The following is a 14,115-nucleotide window of genomic DNA, read 5'->3' as shown; positions in this document are numbered from 1 at the left end:
CTTCTTTTTTGCAGCACTGACTTGCACAGTTACATACGTCCATCCCATGCTGATTGCAAGGCACCCCAGCTCAGTTTGCACATTGCATTGTGTGACCCAGGAGGGTGATTTCTTCAGCAGTGCTGAAACGATGTGAGCCAACAAAAATAATCAGGCAATGGGTTGCTTGTAGCTGTGAACTGGTTTCACCTGCCCATGGACATGGTCCTGTTGCTGTAGTCACTATGCTGAGCTGGAACCAAAAAGGATGGGATTTTGGAAGAAATTAGGAAAGTTTTATTGTGGCCTTATTGGGCTGGATGCACTGGCGTGTCCTGCTGGGACTGGGTGGGAATTCAGACCAGCTGATTATAAAAGGCTTTTCTGGCCTCAAATCTACAACAATTACTTAACACTTATGCTGTCTGCAAGACAACAGAGATTAAATCGGTGTGGGGGTAATGTATTTTACAGGTGTGCCAGGATCTTATGTGCGGATCATCTCTCCAGCCTAACCGTGTTTCACAGACTGTGAGCATCCACGGGAGGCACAGGCAGCTACCACTTGCTGTTGTGTTTGGGTATCACCATGGCTTCTCTTTGGAGCTCACTGGAAAAAGATGTGTTCAACCCGCAGAAAAAGAGGCTGCTGGAAACCGTTCGTGTCTGGAAGACAGGGAAGAAGAAGAAGATGTCCATTCTCTGTGTCGTGGGTAAGAACCCGGGGGACTGGGACACTGGTTGAGTTGCAAACCCAGGAAGGTTTCTTGCAGCTCTAGTGAGAGAGTTTGGTCTCTGATGGCTCTTTTCCTAATTTGGGAGAAGAGATAGGACCGCTATTTGGAATGCTGTATTTTAAGATCAAATGAAGGAAATCTTAATTCAAAGATAGGAGCTGTGCCATGTCATTGTAGTATGTCAAGAACTGGCAACAAAAGCATAATTTCCCTCTTGAATGTTGGATGATCTTTAGCTGGTTAGAGAGAGCTGGGGTTTGCAGGATTGCTCCTCCACCAATGTAAGGGTGTTTTTTACCATTTGCATCAAATCTGTCATTAGAGGTCAGCAACAAACCATTCTAACATGACACAGCATTACAGCCTCATTCTCTCTCTCCATAGTTTTGGTGAAAGTTTTAACAGTACCCAGACATTTCAGGAGTACGTAGTTATTTGATTAGGATCCAAAGGTGCAAGTGCTGTTGGAAATTTTCCATCTCCTTTGGTCTATGCTTTTCTAGTTGCTCCATCACTCCTGAGAAGTTGTTAGCATAGATTTTTTTTGACACACTTACAGGGGAGAGACTTTCCTGCCCATGAGCTTCACGACAGCGTAGTCACTTACTAGAGCATTAATTTCTGACAGCCTTAGCTATAGTGTTTGACCTAAATGATATGCTTCAACTCCCTCTGTAGTCAGTGGAGGGCAGGAGGAATATCTCGAAGGGATGATGTAGCCACCCTATAAGTAGCATCTAAAATACATGAGTTACCCCTGGAACTGTCCATGTCAGCTTTCTGGAGATATCTAGCTCACATGGGAGATCTAAATTATAATAGCCAGAATCATGTCCAGTGACCGCCTCCCAGACGAACCAAGAGGTGACTGTAGGCTAATTGGCACTGGAATTGATTTTTGATGGGATATGTTGGTGTGGGTATCAGTCAAATAATGCAGTGCTTTTGGACCCTGTTGTACGGCCAGCAATATGGGATGTAACGATCATAAATCTCACTGCACTAGGGTACCCTGTTCCCGTCACATTTGGATCTTGCTGGAATATTACTTGCGCCTTGTCTAGAGCACAATGACCTGGTTTAAAACTCATTGAAATTATTGGGAATCCCTCCATAGACTTCAGAGTACTCTGGATTAGACCCCGGAGAGCACTTCCCATATGTAAATACTTAATGAAAGGAAAAGCCAGTAGAAACCCTGTAGCATCTCTCCATACAGCCACAATGCAAAATTAGTGTCTGTGTGTCCAACTGTACCTGTCCACTCACACTGAACTGTCGTGTACTGGGCTAACAATAATATTGTGGGTTGTTTTGTTTATCTTTTCCCCTGTCTCTCATCCTCAGTGGACACCTTTAGGCCAATGCAGCCGTTTCTGGTGAAGGTCAAGGTAGACCGAGGAGAGCAGTACAAGATAGCCTACAGGTGGCCTTTAGCAGAGCTGAAGCTGGTAGATGGCAAGAGTCTCAACCAGGTAGGATTGATTTTCCTTCTGTGGCAAAGGGCGGAACTGATCATGGGGGAGAGACATGAATATGAAGCTAGAGAGACACAGGCCAGGATCCATAGGGGTATTCGGGTCCTCTGGAGCTCAGCCCATACATTTAGGTGGTGGGAAGAGCAGCGGGATCTGTGTGTGTGTGTATGAGATTTCTAATATAGGACTGAACTAGCCCTGAATTATGCTAATTTTGAGGAAATGACCCCATTAAAAAAAATTTATAAGCCCTCTGCCTTCCCTCAGAGCTGTTTCCTAGAGTGTGGTGAACCGACATCCCTCCCTGGATGATTCCTCCACCCTACGTCAGTGCTTTTGGACTTGTCGTTTCCCTCATCTCTTCCAGGGAGATGCCTGTGCCCAGGATGCTGAGGTTGGAGTGATTTCCTCCCTCCTGAGTCATCTCTCTCTAAGTTAGGAAATGTCAGGCTGGCCAAATACCTGACCAGGGTGAGCCATGAGTGGGTGACGGCTGCATGGACATAGCTTCCATCAAAACCAGTGAGCAAACTTTCCTTATTCCTCAGGCAGAGGACCTCCTGAAGCTCTTTGCAGCAGCCCTCTGAGACTGGAGAGATGGGCTGCAAAGTGCTGCTCTTGTCAGGTCTCCAGCATTTGCAGAACACACTGTCAGGCCCATCTGTCGATCCATGTTGACAAAGCTTCTTGACAGACATTTGCATAGGGTATTTAAAGATTAAATGGAGGCATTTACTGAAAGAAGGATTATAGAGAGCTGGAGTCAGCGTGAGTCTGCGCTTTTAGGGTGACATTAAGGTTTTTGGGAAAGAAAACATGGACAAGATATTCCCTTTCTGCTGCTGGGGCTGGCAGAGTGTCATTAAAGTTGTTATAATTAGTTTTTTTATTAATGTGAGTGTTCCAGGGGCTTTGGCAAGGTGCCTGGGTTTTCATAAGCATAGAAATAAATGAGAAAAAGAACAGCTTTCCAGTTCTACATCCAGGACAAATAAAGTACATCTGCACAACATGTCTGAAAGGAAAATCACAACTGCAGGTTTGCAGGGCATCTTGATCCTATGGGTAGAACTGAACTGATATCTCATTCTTACATTTTCCTGCACACAAGGAAATACATGCTTTCATCCTGCCTGAGCTTTCTTATAGCAGATGAGCCTGGCTCCACCAAGTCTTCTAAACTGCTTTGGCTCCTGAGGAGTTAGGATTAGAAGATACCTCCAGGATTTTCAGTCCTTTCCCTCTCATTTGCCATCCCAATGAGATAAAGTGATCATACTTTATCTTAGAGTATTGGTGTATTTTTGGAACCCCTCCTACTGGGAGGCAAACAGAGAACTTGGTTGTCCCGATGGCTAAAGCCTTCTTATGACTCCCAGCCTGTATTCCTGCCCACACCATCCCTGCTTGCGCATGTGCCGTGACTGTCCTTTAGGTTAGACAGCTCTTCTCCTTTGCAGATGTGTTTTGAGGTTGCAGTCACCTCCCTATTAACCTTCCTTCTGGCAGGCTAAGCAGACTGACCTCTTAGTCTCCTCTTCTGTATTGACTTCTCTCTTCCGTTCATCAGGCCTGGAGCCCTCTTCCAGACTGAATTTGTCTTTCTTGAATGTGGGCAGCCAGAATTGTCCATATCATTCCTAAAATGGGATCTACTCTCCAGCTGAAGCTGCTGCAGAAGGTGCCCAGGCAGAGGAGAGGCTGAAGCAGTAGGCGGCAGCCAGGACATCTCTCAGGGTCCCACCATGGAGACCCCAGCACAAGGCAAGCTCCCCAGTGCAGCCCAGTGCTCAACCCAGTCCCTCCCCGTTGCATGGCCTGGCAAGTCCATGGAAATCCAAACAAGAGCTCTCCTCTGTCGCTTAGCAGGTAGCATTGCCTACGGCCAAACCCCAGCTAGTGAGTCAATATTCAGTACACAGAGCAAGGGCTTGGTCGTCAGGTCTGCTCTGGTGTGCTGGGAAGCTCTCTGTTCCCTGGCACCAGCAAAGTACTGACACTGCAAGTCCTGCAGTGCTTAAAGCTACAGCTCCCTTGACCAAAACAGTATTAATATTTATGAAGCGATTAACGGATGCCTCCCTGCTTTAATAGCTCCTCATAAGGCATGCTATAAACCACGCGCACTGTAAATTCCTCCCCCAGACATCGCTGCTCTGCGCTGTTGCAGGGGCTGCTACCGAGCCTGCAAAGCGATGCGGGGGTGTGATGTATTGCTTCAAGGTGTTCAGAAAACAACCCTTAAGGCGTCATAGGACTGTGTCAATCCCCATAAACTCTATGCCTGTTATGATGATTAGTATCAATAATTGTTAAGTGTGGCTTCTAAGTTCTCCAGAAGACGAGATCAGGCTGTGCTGCAGAGCTAATGAGATGGTGCAGGAAGGAGCTTCTTTCTGTGGGATGTTCCTAGTTCAGCAACCTCCCTTATTCTCTCCTCCTATATATACCACTTAGTGGCAAAAATGAAGTCTCCTGCGGCTGGAGCTCTCCCTCCATGAGACTATATCATTTGGGCACAGAGAGACGTAGAGATATTGACACTTCTATGGATGAAAACAACGTGGAGAAACGCCAAGGGTGCTATTTCCCCAGTCCGTGCTCCCGTTATCTCAGGTGACCTTCCCCTGCCAGGAAATGGGGCTGCTGGGAGATGCCGGGTGAAGCATGTGTGATACCACAGTGCTGCCGGCGGGACTTCAGGACTGAGCTTGTGGAAGCCTGTTTCTGGGTGTTCCCAGTTCTTGAGTGAAGAGAGGTTTGAGATTTCAGGTTGGATGAGGATTGCAGAGGGGAATATCTGCAGTGGGAGGCAGTGTGGATGCAGGGCTTACCCCGAATGCTTAACTCCAGTTGATTCGAGCTTTCTCATTCAGCACATCATTACACTGCAGAGCTTATTGCCACAGGATGCTGTAGATGCCAACACTATGAATAAGTTCAAAAAACCATTAGAGGAAATCAGGAACAGTAGGTCCTTCAAGGGCTGTTAAACACAGTGCTGTGGATACAACCTCTGGCTCAGCGAGCTGCTAGATCACGGGATGCTGGAGGCTGGCAGGGAATCCTGAAGGCAATATAACTCTGGACTTGCCCTTCGAATGCGTCTTCTCCCAAGCATCTGCCACTGGCCACTGTCAAAATTCATCAGCATTCATCCCCCAAAACCCGCCGTAAAAGGTGGGGGACTTATATAATCTGAAAAGAAATCAGCGTGCTGGATCAGGACACTGGGACTGGTTGATTGCTTGGTCTGACCCACTTTGGGTGTCCTGGTGTCCACTACTAGAATCAGAATTGCTGTGCATCCTTTTATTTTCAGTGCTTTTATCATGCCTATGATTATTTGCCAAGTGCCATGAACATACCTCTCAAATCCTACCCAGTTGCTCTGGGATTGCAGCAGAAGACCAGGGAGAGATGTCTGTATCTGCAGGAAAGAAACACAAAGAAGGATTTGCTGTTAACTAGAGGAATCGCCTGCTGCCAGCTTGGAAATACAGAGCTTGTCAGGGAATTCATTGATTGAAAGACTTCAGAATAAACTTCTGACCACACTTACGCTGGGCATGGTACAGTCAGTGTCCATCACATCGGGTGTTGTGGGGACGTTGGGGGCAATAGCCCTTTTTAGCCCTTCATCAGTTCTGAGTCTGACTATACCTGTGCAGCTCCGCCAAAACCAGTCTAGTCATCGGCGTGATGTGGCCGGTAGCGCTGGTCTCCCTGGGGTCACCTTCCCAGCATGTCCAGCCAGGCTTTTTGCTGGGTGGTCTCAGGGAGCTGTCAGGATCACCCCTCCAGTTGAAGGGACTGAGCAGCCCGTGCAGACAGAGCTCTCCCGCCTCTAACATCTAAGCCCTGTGCTAGTCTCCATTTACAACGGGGCTTCCTGGGGCCAACGAACACCCCAAAGCTTAAAACTGCAGCGTGGAGGTGTTTCCCCCTCCCTCCTTCAACCAGGAGGTGTTTTTCCTCCGGGTGCACACGGGTGTTTTCACATCAGTGCCTGCCATTAAACTGTGCTGCAGACCTGTGCTGAGTGTGTGTGGTGTGGCGAGTGGCACCTAATTGATGTTGTAATTAACTGTTGACATCTAGGCAAGCCTGGATTTTGATCTGCAGTTTGATAAGGTTTACAAGTGGACCGCCAGCAGCTTTGAGGAGAAGAACACTTTTATCAGATGCTTGTGGAAGCTGAACCACCGATTCCTCACCAGCTCTATCACATTTGTGAATGTCCCCTCCTGTGCGGCGGAAGGTAATTAGTTTCCTTGTCACACTCAGAGTGGTTTGGGGTTTTTGCATCATCACTATCATCGCTTTAGGATCGGGAGGTGAATAAATTTCAAACCGAGAATGCGGATGATGGGAGAGGCTGAGGTGGGTACCAGTGAGAGGGAAGCAGGAGGTTCCATGTTTTGTGTATCTAGAGGCACAGCCATCTGATTTATCCACCGAGCCTTGCCATGGAGACACAGTCCTAGGCTGGGAAGAAAAATAGATGGACAGTTTATGTTATCTCCAGACATGCTATCTGCACTCTGGGTTGGGGCAGGTGAACAGTAAAGTGTTGATAATGTCAGGCCAGGGGGAGACTGGCTGCCTGCCTGGTAACATTCCCCAGCAGTGTATCGAGAAATACATATCTATATGGATATAAAAATATATTTTACTCTACACCACATGACTATCAGAGTATTTGATTAAAAGAAGCCTGTTCATCTCTGAAGTTTTTCTCAGCTTTGTATAACAAACATATGAACATTTCCCAGCACACCCTCCTAGAGAGGGGAGAAAGTAAAAACACATCCAGAGCTCAAATTAAATTTCAGATGTCTGTTTTGTCCCTCTTACAAAGCTGACCCATTATCCCACACACATCTTTCTTTGCTCCATGCCATGATCTTATTCTAATTGACCAGCAGACTGAGTCTGCTGGACTCACATCGCTTGGACTCAATGGGACCCCTGGGGCTAATATTGGCAGGGCTAATAAAATGCCATAGCTAGAAGGCTTTGGCCATCTCCACAACTCCTGCTGCCCATGCAGGGAGACAAAGGCCCCATGAAGACAGGAAGGACGCTGCAGAGGCTGAGGGCCAGGAGGAGCTCAGTGCCTACCAGGAGATGACACCAAAGGAAGCCGCCGATGTGTTGAAGCTGATGGAGGAGTACAAGCCCCTTGTGAACAACTCTGTGGCTTTTGCAGAGCAGCTAAGCAACGATCTCCATGTGCTGGATGAGGTAAGGGGGCCAAGGGCCGTGACTCAACCGAAAAGAAGGTGCCTGGCATGTAGGGGCACCTCTGGGTATCGTCAGCTCATTCCTTTGCTGTGAGCACTTGCTTTGAGAGAAACTCATCTCCGTGTTGTGCTACTTCAGCTCAAAAGGCATCTCACGGACAAGTCGGGAGAACACTGCTGCTCCCCTCTTGAGGGTCGGTGTTTGTCCCACTGGGTACTGGACCGGGGCCTCCTGCCCCTTGCAGGGGCTAAGCAGGTAGCTGCAGCCCAGCAGCCAAATGTCTGTCTCTGCAGAGCTTAACCACCCTTAGACATTGGCTTGAGTGGTGTCTCTCCGATGAACACGGTGACGGACCAGCTCAGGGCAGATGAAGCCCGCTGTCCTTTTGCAAAGGAGTAAAACAAAATAGTGGCACAGACTCAGCTGCAGGGAGGGATATGGAGCCCAGCTTCTTCTGGATTTGTAGCTGTGGGGGATTATAATTTCTGGGGGCGGTGCAGGGATGGGTAAGGGTCTAACTGTGGGGCAAAGTGGGGGGGCTCTGTGGCTGGCTGAGGGAGGTCGATGACACTGGGGAGCTCTGGGATCTCCTTCTCATTGCACAGATGGTCTCTGTGTCCCATGCAGTGTGAATTAGGACCATCACTTCTGCAGTCACCAGTGCAGAAGAAGTTTGTCTCGGGGTGTTGCCTCTGGCCCTTAGTGCTAGGTCTACAAGCTGTGCCTCCAGCCAGGTCAGTGGTCAGCAGCGACCTTGAGCAATCCCACACCCGTAACCTCACCTGGAAATGACTTACAGGAACCGTCCCAAGGGGAAAACGCAGTGACGATGCCCACGCTGTGTGTCTTCCCCTCCCTGGTGTCCCATGGGCATGGTTGGCCTGCCAGACATCTCCGGGCACTGAGAGCTCCCCAGGCTCCTGCCAAATCCACAGCCAGGTCTGCAGCTGACGGTGTGCCTGGTCCAGCGTGGCCATCCACAAGCAGGACGTGCAGAAGCAGTGGGGCTGCGTCCTGCCGCATTGCCGTGAGGGCTATCGCAGATACATAAAAAATTCCTGTTATTTCAGGTGTTTGGTTTGTTTGGTTGGTTGGGTTTTTTTAACTTGAGCACAACTGGATTAGTTACCTCAGGAAGGGGAGAACAGAAAAAGCTGGGTAGGAAAGGTAAAGGCTGCTGAGTAGGGATGGAAGTGCATGTAAAAAGTAGGGGGTGATGAAGAGCAGAAAGGGTGGTCTGTCAGACAAGGATGCCTGGAAGAAAAGGAAAAGGCCAACAATGATCCCTACCGAAGGAAAAGCAGCAGCTAGGGAGAAAGAAAAGAGGAAAAAAATGAAACAGAGCTGGAAGGAGATAAAAAGTAAAAAATAAACTATAGTAGAAAGGGCCAATGCAGAAGGCACACATTATTTTCAGACTAGTGAGCTTTATTTGCTTTATTAGAGTTGCTGTATTTTATTGCATTTCTGCAGAGGATAACTTGTTTCTTTGAGTGCTGGAGCAAAATAATGAGATAGCTGCTTCGAGCATTTATGTTATGCTAATATATCTGGTACTAGGATTTTATGGGTAGGTAACTGAAGAACAAAGGGAAAAAAATAAGCCAAAGGAAATATCCTAAAACATACGAGAAACCACAAACCCTAAATCCAACCTCCTTTAGCGCCAGTATTTGCTGTATTCCTGATTTGTATTTGTATGTGACTTACTACACTTGGAAACTTAGTAGTTAATCTGGAAGACGAAACTCCCGAGGTCTGCTCCTGCTTCCTCTTGGCAAGCCGTACAGGCACTTTGCGACTCTGTTTCCCAGCTGTAAAATACCCTATGAGAGTAACTAATAAATCTCTATTAAGTTCTTTGAGATGAAAGGTGCTGCCGAATACATTATTTTAATGCCCTCTAATTTATAAATGTCACTTACTGCTAATACAAATTAATTAACGAGATGTTTCTATTTCTAAGGTTTAATCTATGATATTAAGTGTTATTAATACCAGCAAGTTAGACTAGCACATGCATATATTTAAATGTTTTTCCCCACGTCCCAGTAATAACACCTTGTCCTCCTCTTACAATACTAATCACCCTCTGCTAACCCGTCTCGCGAAACACTGCACCAACAGCAAGGAAGCGCTTAGCTGCTTCGGAGGGAAGGAAAGCAAGGCCAGGGCACCTGGGAGGTGGCGAGCTTTGATTTTTACATTGGTATTCCTACGTACTGCAGGATCCCAGCACCTGCCGAGACGCAGGCAGCTCCCGGCAGCTTTGTGCCACCTCCAGCAAAAGAGTTATTACCCTTACCCGAGCGGCGAGTCTCCCGAGAGCCCTTTCTGCCAGCAGTTGCCCTGCCAGTGTCACCGGTGATGCTTTGCTCAGGGCAAATCCCCGTGGGTCTGTTAAGCCCTAATAAGACAATCTGAAGGCGCAGCGGTGACAGGCTTGCGGGAGGTTTATGGCTGTAATTTAGGAACATTTAATAAAATGTGAAGCTCCGGGCAGAACCTGTGGCCACGGGCCAGGGTCCCTGGCGTGCAGCTGGAAAGCGGCAGTCTGGGAGCGGGGCCGTTCGCTCCCTCCCAGGTCCCTCACACCGGCCCGCATTGGCTGGTTGGGCTCCAGGCAAAAGGAGCATTTGCTTAGCATCGTTGGTGCTTTCAGAGATGAGTATCTGCGTGCATTAGCAAGCCCCGCTTCAAATCCGACTGCTGAGCCCACTGGCAAGTGAAAGTCTGCCTGCCCTGCCATCACTGGGCTCCCCATGGGAAAGCAGCATTGCTTTGCAGTAGAGTAGTTTCATCTCGACCCTTTGATAGAGATGCTTTGCTGTGTTTGCTGTGGTATCAGGCTTTTCATTTCTACGGAATTCCTCTGACCTTCCTAGATCCTTTGTGCATCTGCCTACATCTGAAGCCATTCCCCACAGTCCTTTCTCCCACACTTTCCTAAAACAGCAGCCCATTTGTCACAGGAGAGTGTAATCCATGCTTTGCCAGAGAGACCAAAGCCTCCCGGTCTGGGTTTGCACTGCAGAGTGGCTCTCTCACATGTCAGGAGCACCTCCGTGCTGCTCCGGCATCTTGTCCGGCATGTAGCACCTCGAGAGCTGGAGCTGCCAGCTCATCTTTATCCCGATAGCAATGCAGGTGGAGCTTGAAGAAGAGGAAGTCCTTAACAGAAGGACTGTAGATGCCCAGCATCTACTGTGCTTTCAGACACGGTCCTAAATCAGAGCGCAGGGTAGGTCCAAGCCGCAATAACCTGACGTGGGTTGACAAGAATTTGCTTCTCTTCCTCCTATCATTTCCCACTGGTGAGCTGAGTGTAGGGCGTACTGGGGGGTGCAGATGTTTCTGTTGTTCTTCCTCATTTAATGAAAAAGACAACAGATAATTGAAATGTCAGAAAAGACAAACTTCTTTAAAAGCTTTATTAATGGAGAGAAAGATAGCAGTCTGGAAGCCTGACGCCTCCCAGGCCCATGTCTATTGATTGTTTTCTTTGATATCCCGCGTGGTACACAGGCCCTGAAAATGATACAATTAACATTTGGAAGCAGTTAATCTCTAGCGGTGCTTGTCAGCAGCGATTAACATGCCGTTATATCTCTACCACCAGTCAAAACAAACGCCTGAGACCTCCCTGGGCAAATTGTGCCTTCAGTTTCCATATTAGAGACATATAGACGTGCATGTCTCATGCATGATTTAACTGTTTATTAATTCCACTGCCAGAGCAGCTCAGCTGGGTAACACCCTGGCAGCAGTGGCAATGCCCAGAGCTGTGCTAAACGTGCTGTGACAGGCACTTGGCATGGCCATGGTCTGCATAAATGCGTCAGAGCCAGACAGAATGGCCAGTGCCTCAAAGCTGGCATGTTTCCTTACAAATATTGTGGGATGGACACCCGGGTCCTCAGGGAGCTTCACGAGTTGTGGGGATTGAGGGTTGGAGACCCCATGCGGTATCCACTTGGGAATTCCCTCGTGCACAGAGGGAAAAGTGGGGCGCAGAAGCCAGCAGGGCTTGGTACCCTCTCCGAACCTACAAAAAATTGTATTCTGCTCATGGTCGGATTTGCCTGGCGACTCCGCAGTAACCTCTTTGCTGTGGCAGAGGAATGTCCTCTGAGCGTACGCCTTGCTCAGGGAAGGGTTTTGTTCTGCCCTGGCACTTGGGACTTGCAGATGGTTGCTGATGTAGAGCTAAGCCAAATGCAAAGATAAGACATTGACCTTGTGCAGGTAGTGATGCAGGAGAGCGGCAATTATAACAGCATCTTGCACATTGTAAGGACAGGGTCTCTGCTTTGGCTTGGGAGGGTGAAGGTCAGGATATTTGACTCTGAGATGGTGGTGACCAGTCCCTGCTACAGTGCTGAAGCCCTCTGTTTCTCCACTTCACAGGCCAACCTTAGAGCCATCATCTCTTCTGAGAAGCAGGTGACACAGTTGATGAGCTCCATTGATGAGGCCCTGGCAGAGGTGGCCAGAGTGGAGGAGACCTTGCAGATCTATGATGAGTTACTGGGAAGTGTGAAGCAGCAGATGGACCACATCCACAGGGAAAACTCCTTGCTACATCGCATCGTTTCCAACAAGGCGAAGCTGGTGGATGAGATCCTTTTCCTCACGGTACGTGGATTTGCAAAGACATAAACCTTCAGCCTGTTGAATGTATTAGAAAAAACTTTCAGTGAGCCTCAAACACTCTGAAAACTATTATCTGTCTGCAAAGGCTATAGAGCTTCTCTGGCCTAGAAATGAGGGACTTCTTTGGTTTGGGGGGTTTCTTGTGGGAAGTAATTGTCACTGAGGGTAGTTGCTTTCTTCCTCCTTTCACTTGGTAACTTTCAGTTTCTATCTTTGTACAAGGAAAACCAGCTCTTATTAGTAGACAATAGCCATTTCAATAGCCAATAATCATTATGCAGGAATACGCAAGCACGGTACTTAACAGGCAGTTAGAGCCAGAGCATGCAACACCCACCCCTGGTCAAAGCCGAGCTCCCATCAGCACTGATAACCTCCCATGCAGAGAAACCACTGGGGACTTTGAGTGGGACCTGAGGCAAACTATACATCTGTCATGGGAAAAGGAATCTGGGGACTCTCTGTTGCCCTGGAGAGGAGCCCTGGAGAGGCTGTTTGTCCAGGGACCCTGTTGCTTCTCTTCCCACTGGTAGGAGTTTCTCCATTCCCTTGCTCTCCTTTGCTTCCTCCCCCTGTCCCCCGTCCCCTGCCCCAAGGTAACTTAACTGTTAAGTCAATGTTTACCATCAGCTGTGGACTTTGTGCCCATCGGCCTGTCTCAGCGTCCATTGTGGAGTAAGGAGCTTTTCTCTGCAGTTCCTCATAGCGACAGAGTCCCTGGTGCAAGGGACAGCACAGCCAGTGGAAAGATTGATGACCTCTGGGAATATGGGAAAGCAAATTATTTACAAACATAACATACCATAGATGCAAGAACAGTGCTGCAATAGCACAGCTGATCCTCACTTCCACGGCTGATGGTGACCTCTATGCCATTGACCTTTTCATTTCTGAGTAACTCAAGCTGCAGTTTCCCTAGCTTTTTCTTTCTCCTCCCCACCATTTTGCTGCCAGTAGTGATCCCAGACGTGCCGGCCCTTTGGAAACTCATGCTGAGGTTTGCCAGGGCATCCTTGGCGACTGCTGCATGCTACTGTGCAGATGTTTGGTTTTGGTGGGGATAGAGTGGCACGGTCTTCTTGACGGACGCATGCAGCCTGGCAGCTGAAGGTAGCACTCAACTATTTCAAGCCAGTAGACTTCTGGGTGGGATGCGAAGGGATGAGAAGCTGGCTGTGCTTGTACGTGTTCTCTTCTGGCTTTGTTTTTAGACCCACCTCAACCTCAGCAGGGAACACTGCGATGCCCTGAGCCAGGCAGATCTTTCCAGCCCCAGCAGAGTGAAAGCCTGCATTGCTGCAGCAGAAGCTTTATCTGGCTGCATGAACATCCAGATACAGCCTGGTGAGTAGAGAGCAGATTTCTGTCTGCAGACAGGAGAGCCATCAGCTCATCCACAACCTGTGCTGCACACCCAGCGCCATTTCGTGCTGTCCAGCCTCTGCAGGTGTCCCTAAACCGCTGAAACTGGAGGGGACGTTCCCAGGAATTAGCTCAGACGTTTGCTGGGCAGCCCTGCATGCTGCCTGGGCAAAGCAGAAAAGAAATAGAAGGCAGGCATGTATTTGGGAAGCTAAGCAGCAACACTGACCTGGGGGGACCTAGGGTATAAGGTGCAGAGCTACAAATACTATTTCCCTGCAGCGCACCCAGAGTTGCAAGTTGGGGAAACAGGCTTGCAGGGTCGGCTTTCTTCTGGAGATATTGCTGAAGCTTTCAAAGTCTTTGGCAGCTTCACCTAGAAAGCACGGTCAAGCAGAGCTGGGAAAGCCAGTGTGACATTCCCTCTGAACATCCATGGAGAAAAGTAGCTGGTGGGGGGAGGATTGGCTCCATTCCTAGAGAAATCCAATTCACGCTGCAAAGGGCCAAGCTGGGGCATCAACGCACCACAGGCAGGTCTGCAGGCACCCCCCTCTGGACCCAGGCACCAGCTGGTCCAGTTTACATTAGAGTTGAGGCAAACTTACGGCAAGCTTCTATACGATTCCTCTAAATACCTGGATATAAGGCACCATTGT

The 14,115-nt window shown here is 48.6% G+C and overlaps 1 protein-coding gene across 1 annotated transcript in view; it reads left to right on the top strand.

The window, feature by feature from the left end:
- The first annotated feature begins 559 nt into the window (after positions 1-559).
- LOC126050115 (exocyst complex component 1-like) overlaps positions 560-14,115 on the top strand; it is a 29,036-nt gene continuing 15,480 nt past the window's right edge. The window contains exons 1-6 of the mRNA XM_049827585.1: positions 560-692; positions 2,064-2,191; positions 6,296-6,455; positions 7,248-7,441; positions 11,849-12,076; positions 13,306-13,438. Of these exons, the coding sequence (XP_049683542.1) occupies positions 569-692; positions 2,064-2,191; positions 6,296-6,455; positions 7,248-7,441; positions 11,849-12,076; positions 13,306-13,438 (967 nt within the window). The 5' untranslated portion in view covers positions 560-568. The remainder of the gene's footprint in view (positions 693-2,063; positions 2,192-6,295; positions 6,456-7,247; positions 7,442-11,848; positions 12,077-13,305; positions 13,439-14,115) is intronic.

This window comes from Accipiter gentilis, chromosome 24 (assembly GCF_929443795.1).
Source record: "Accipiter gentilis chromosome 24, bAccGen1.1, whole genome shotgun sequence".
NCBI classification, from domain to species: domain Eukaryota; kingdom Metazoa; phylum Chordata; class Aves; order Accipitriformes; family Accipitridae; genus Astur; species Astur gentilis.
Note: the sequence above shows the minus strand (reverse complement) of the source record. Positions and strands in the feature narration are given on the sequence as shown.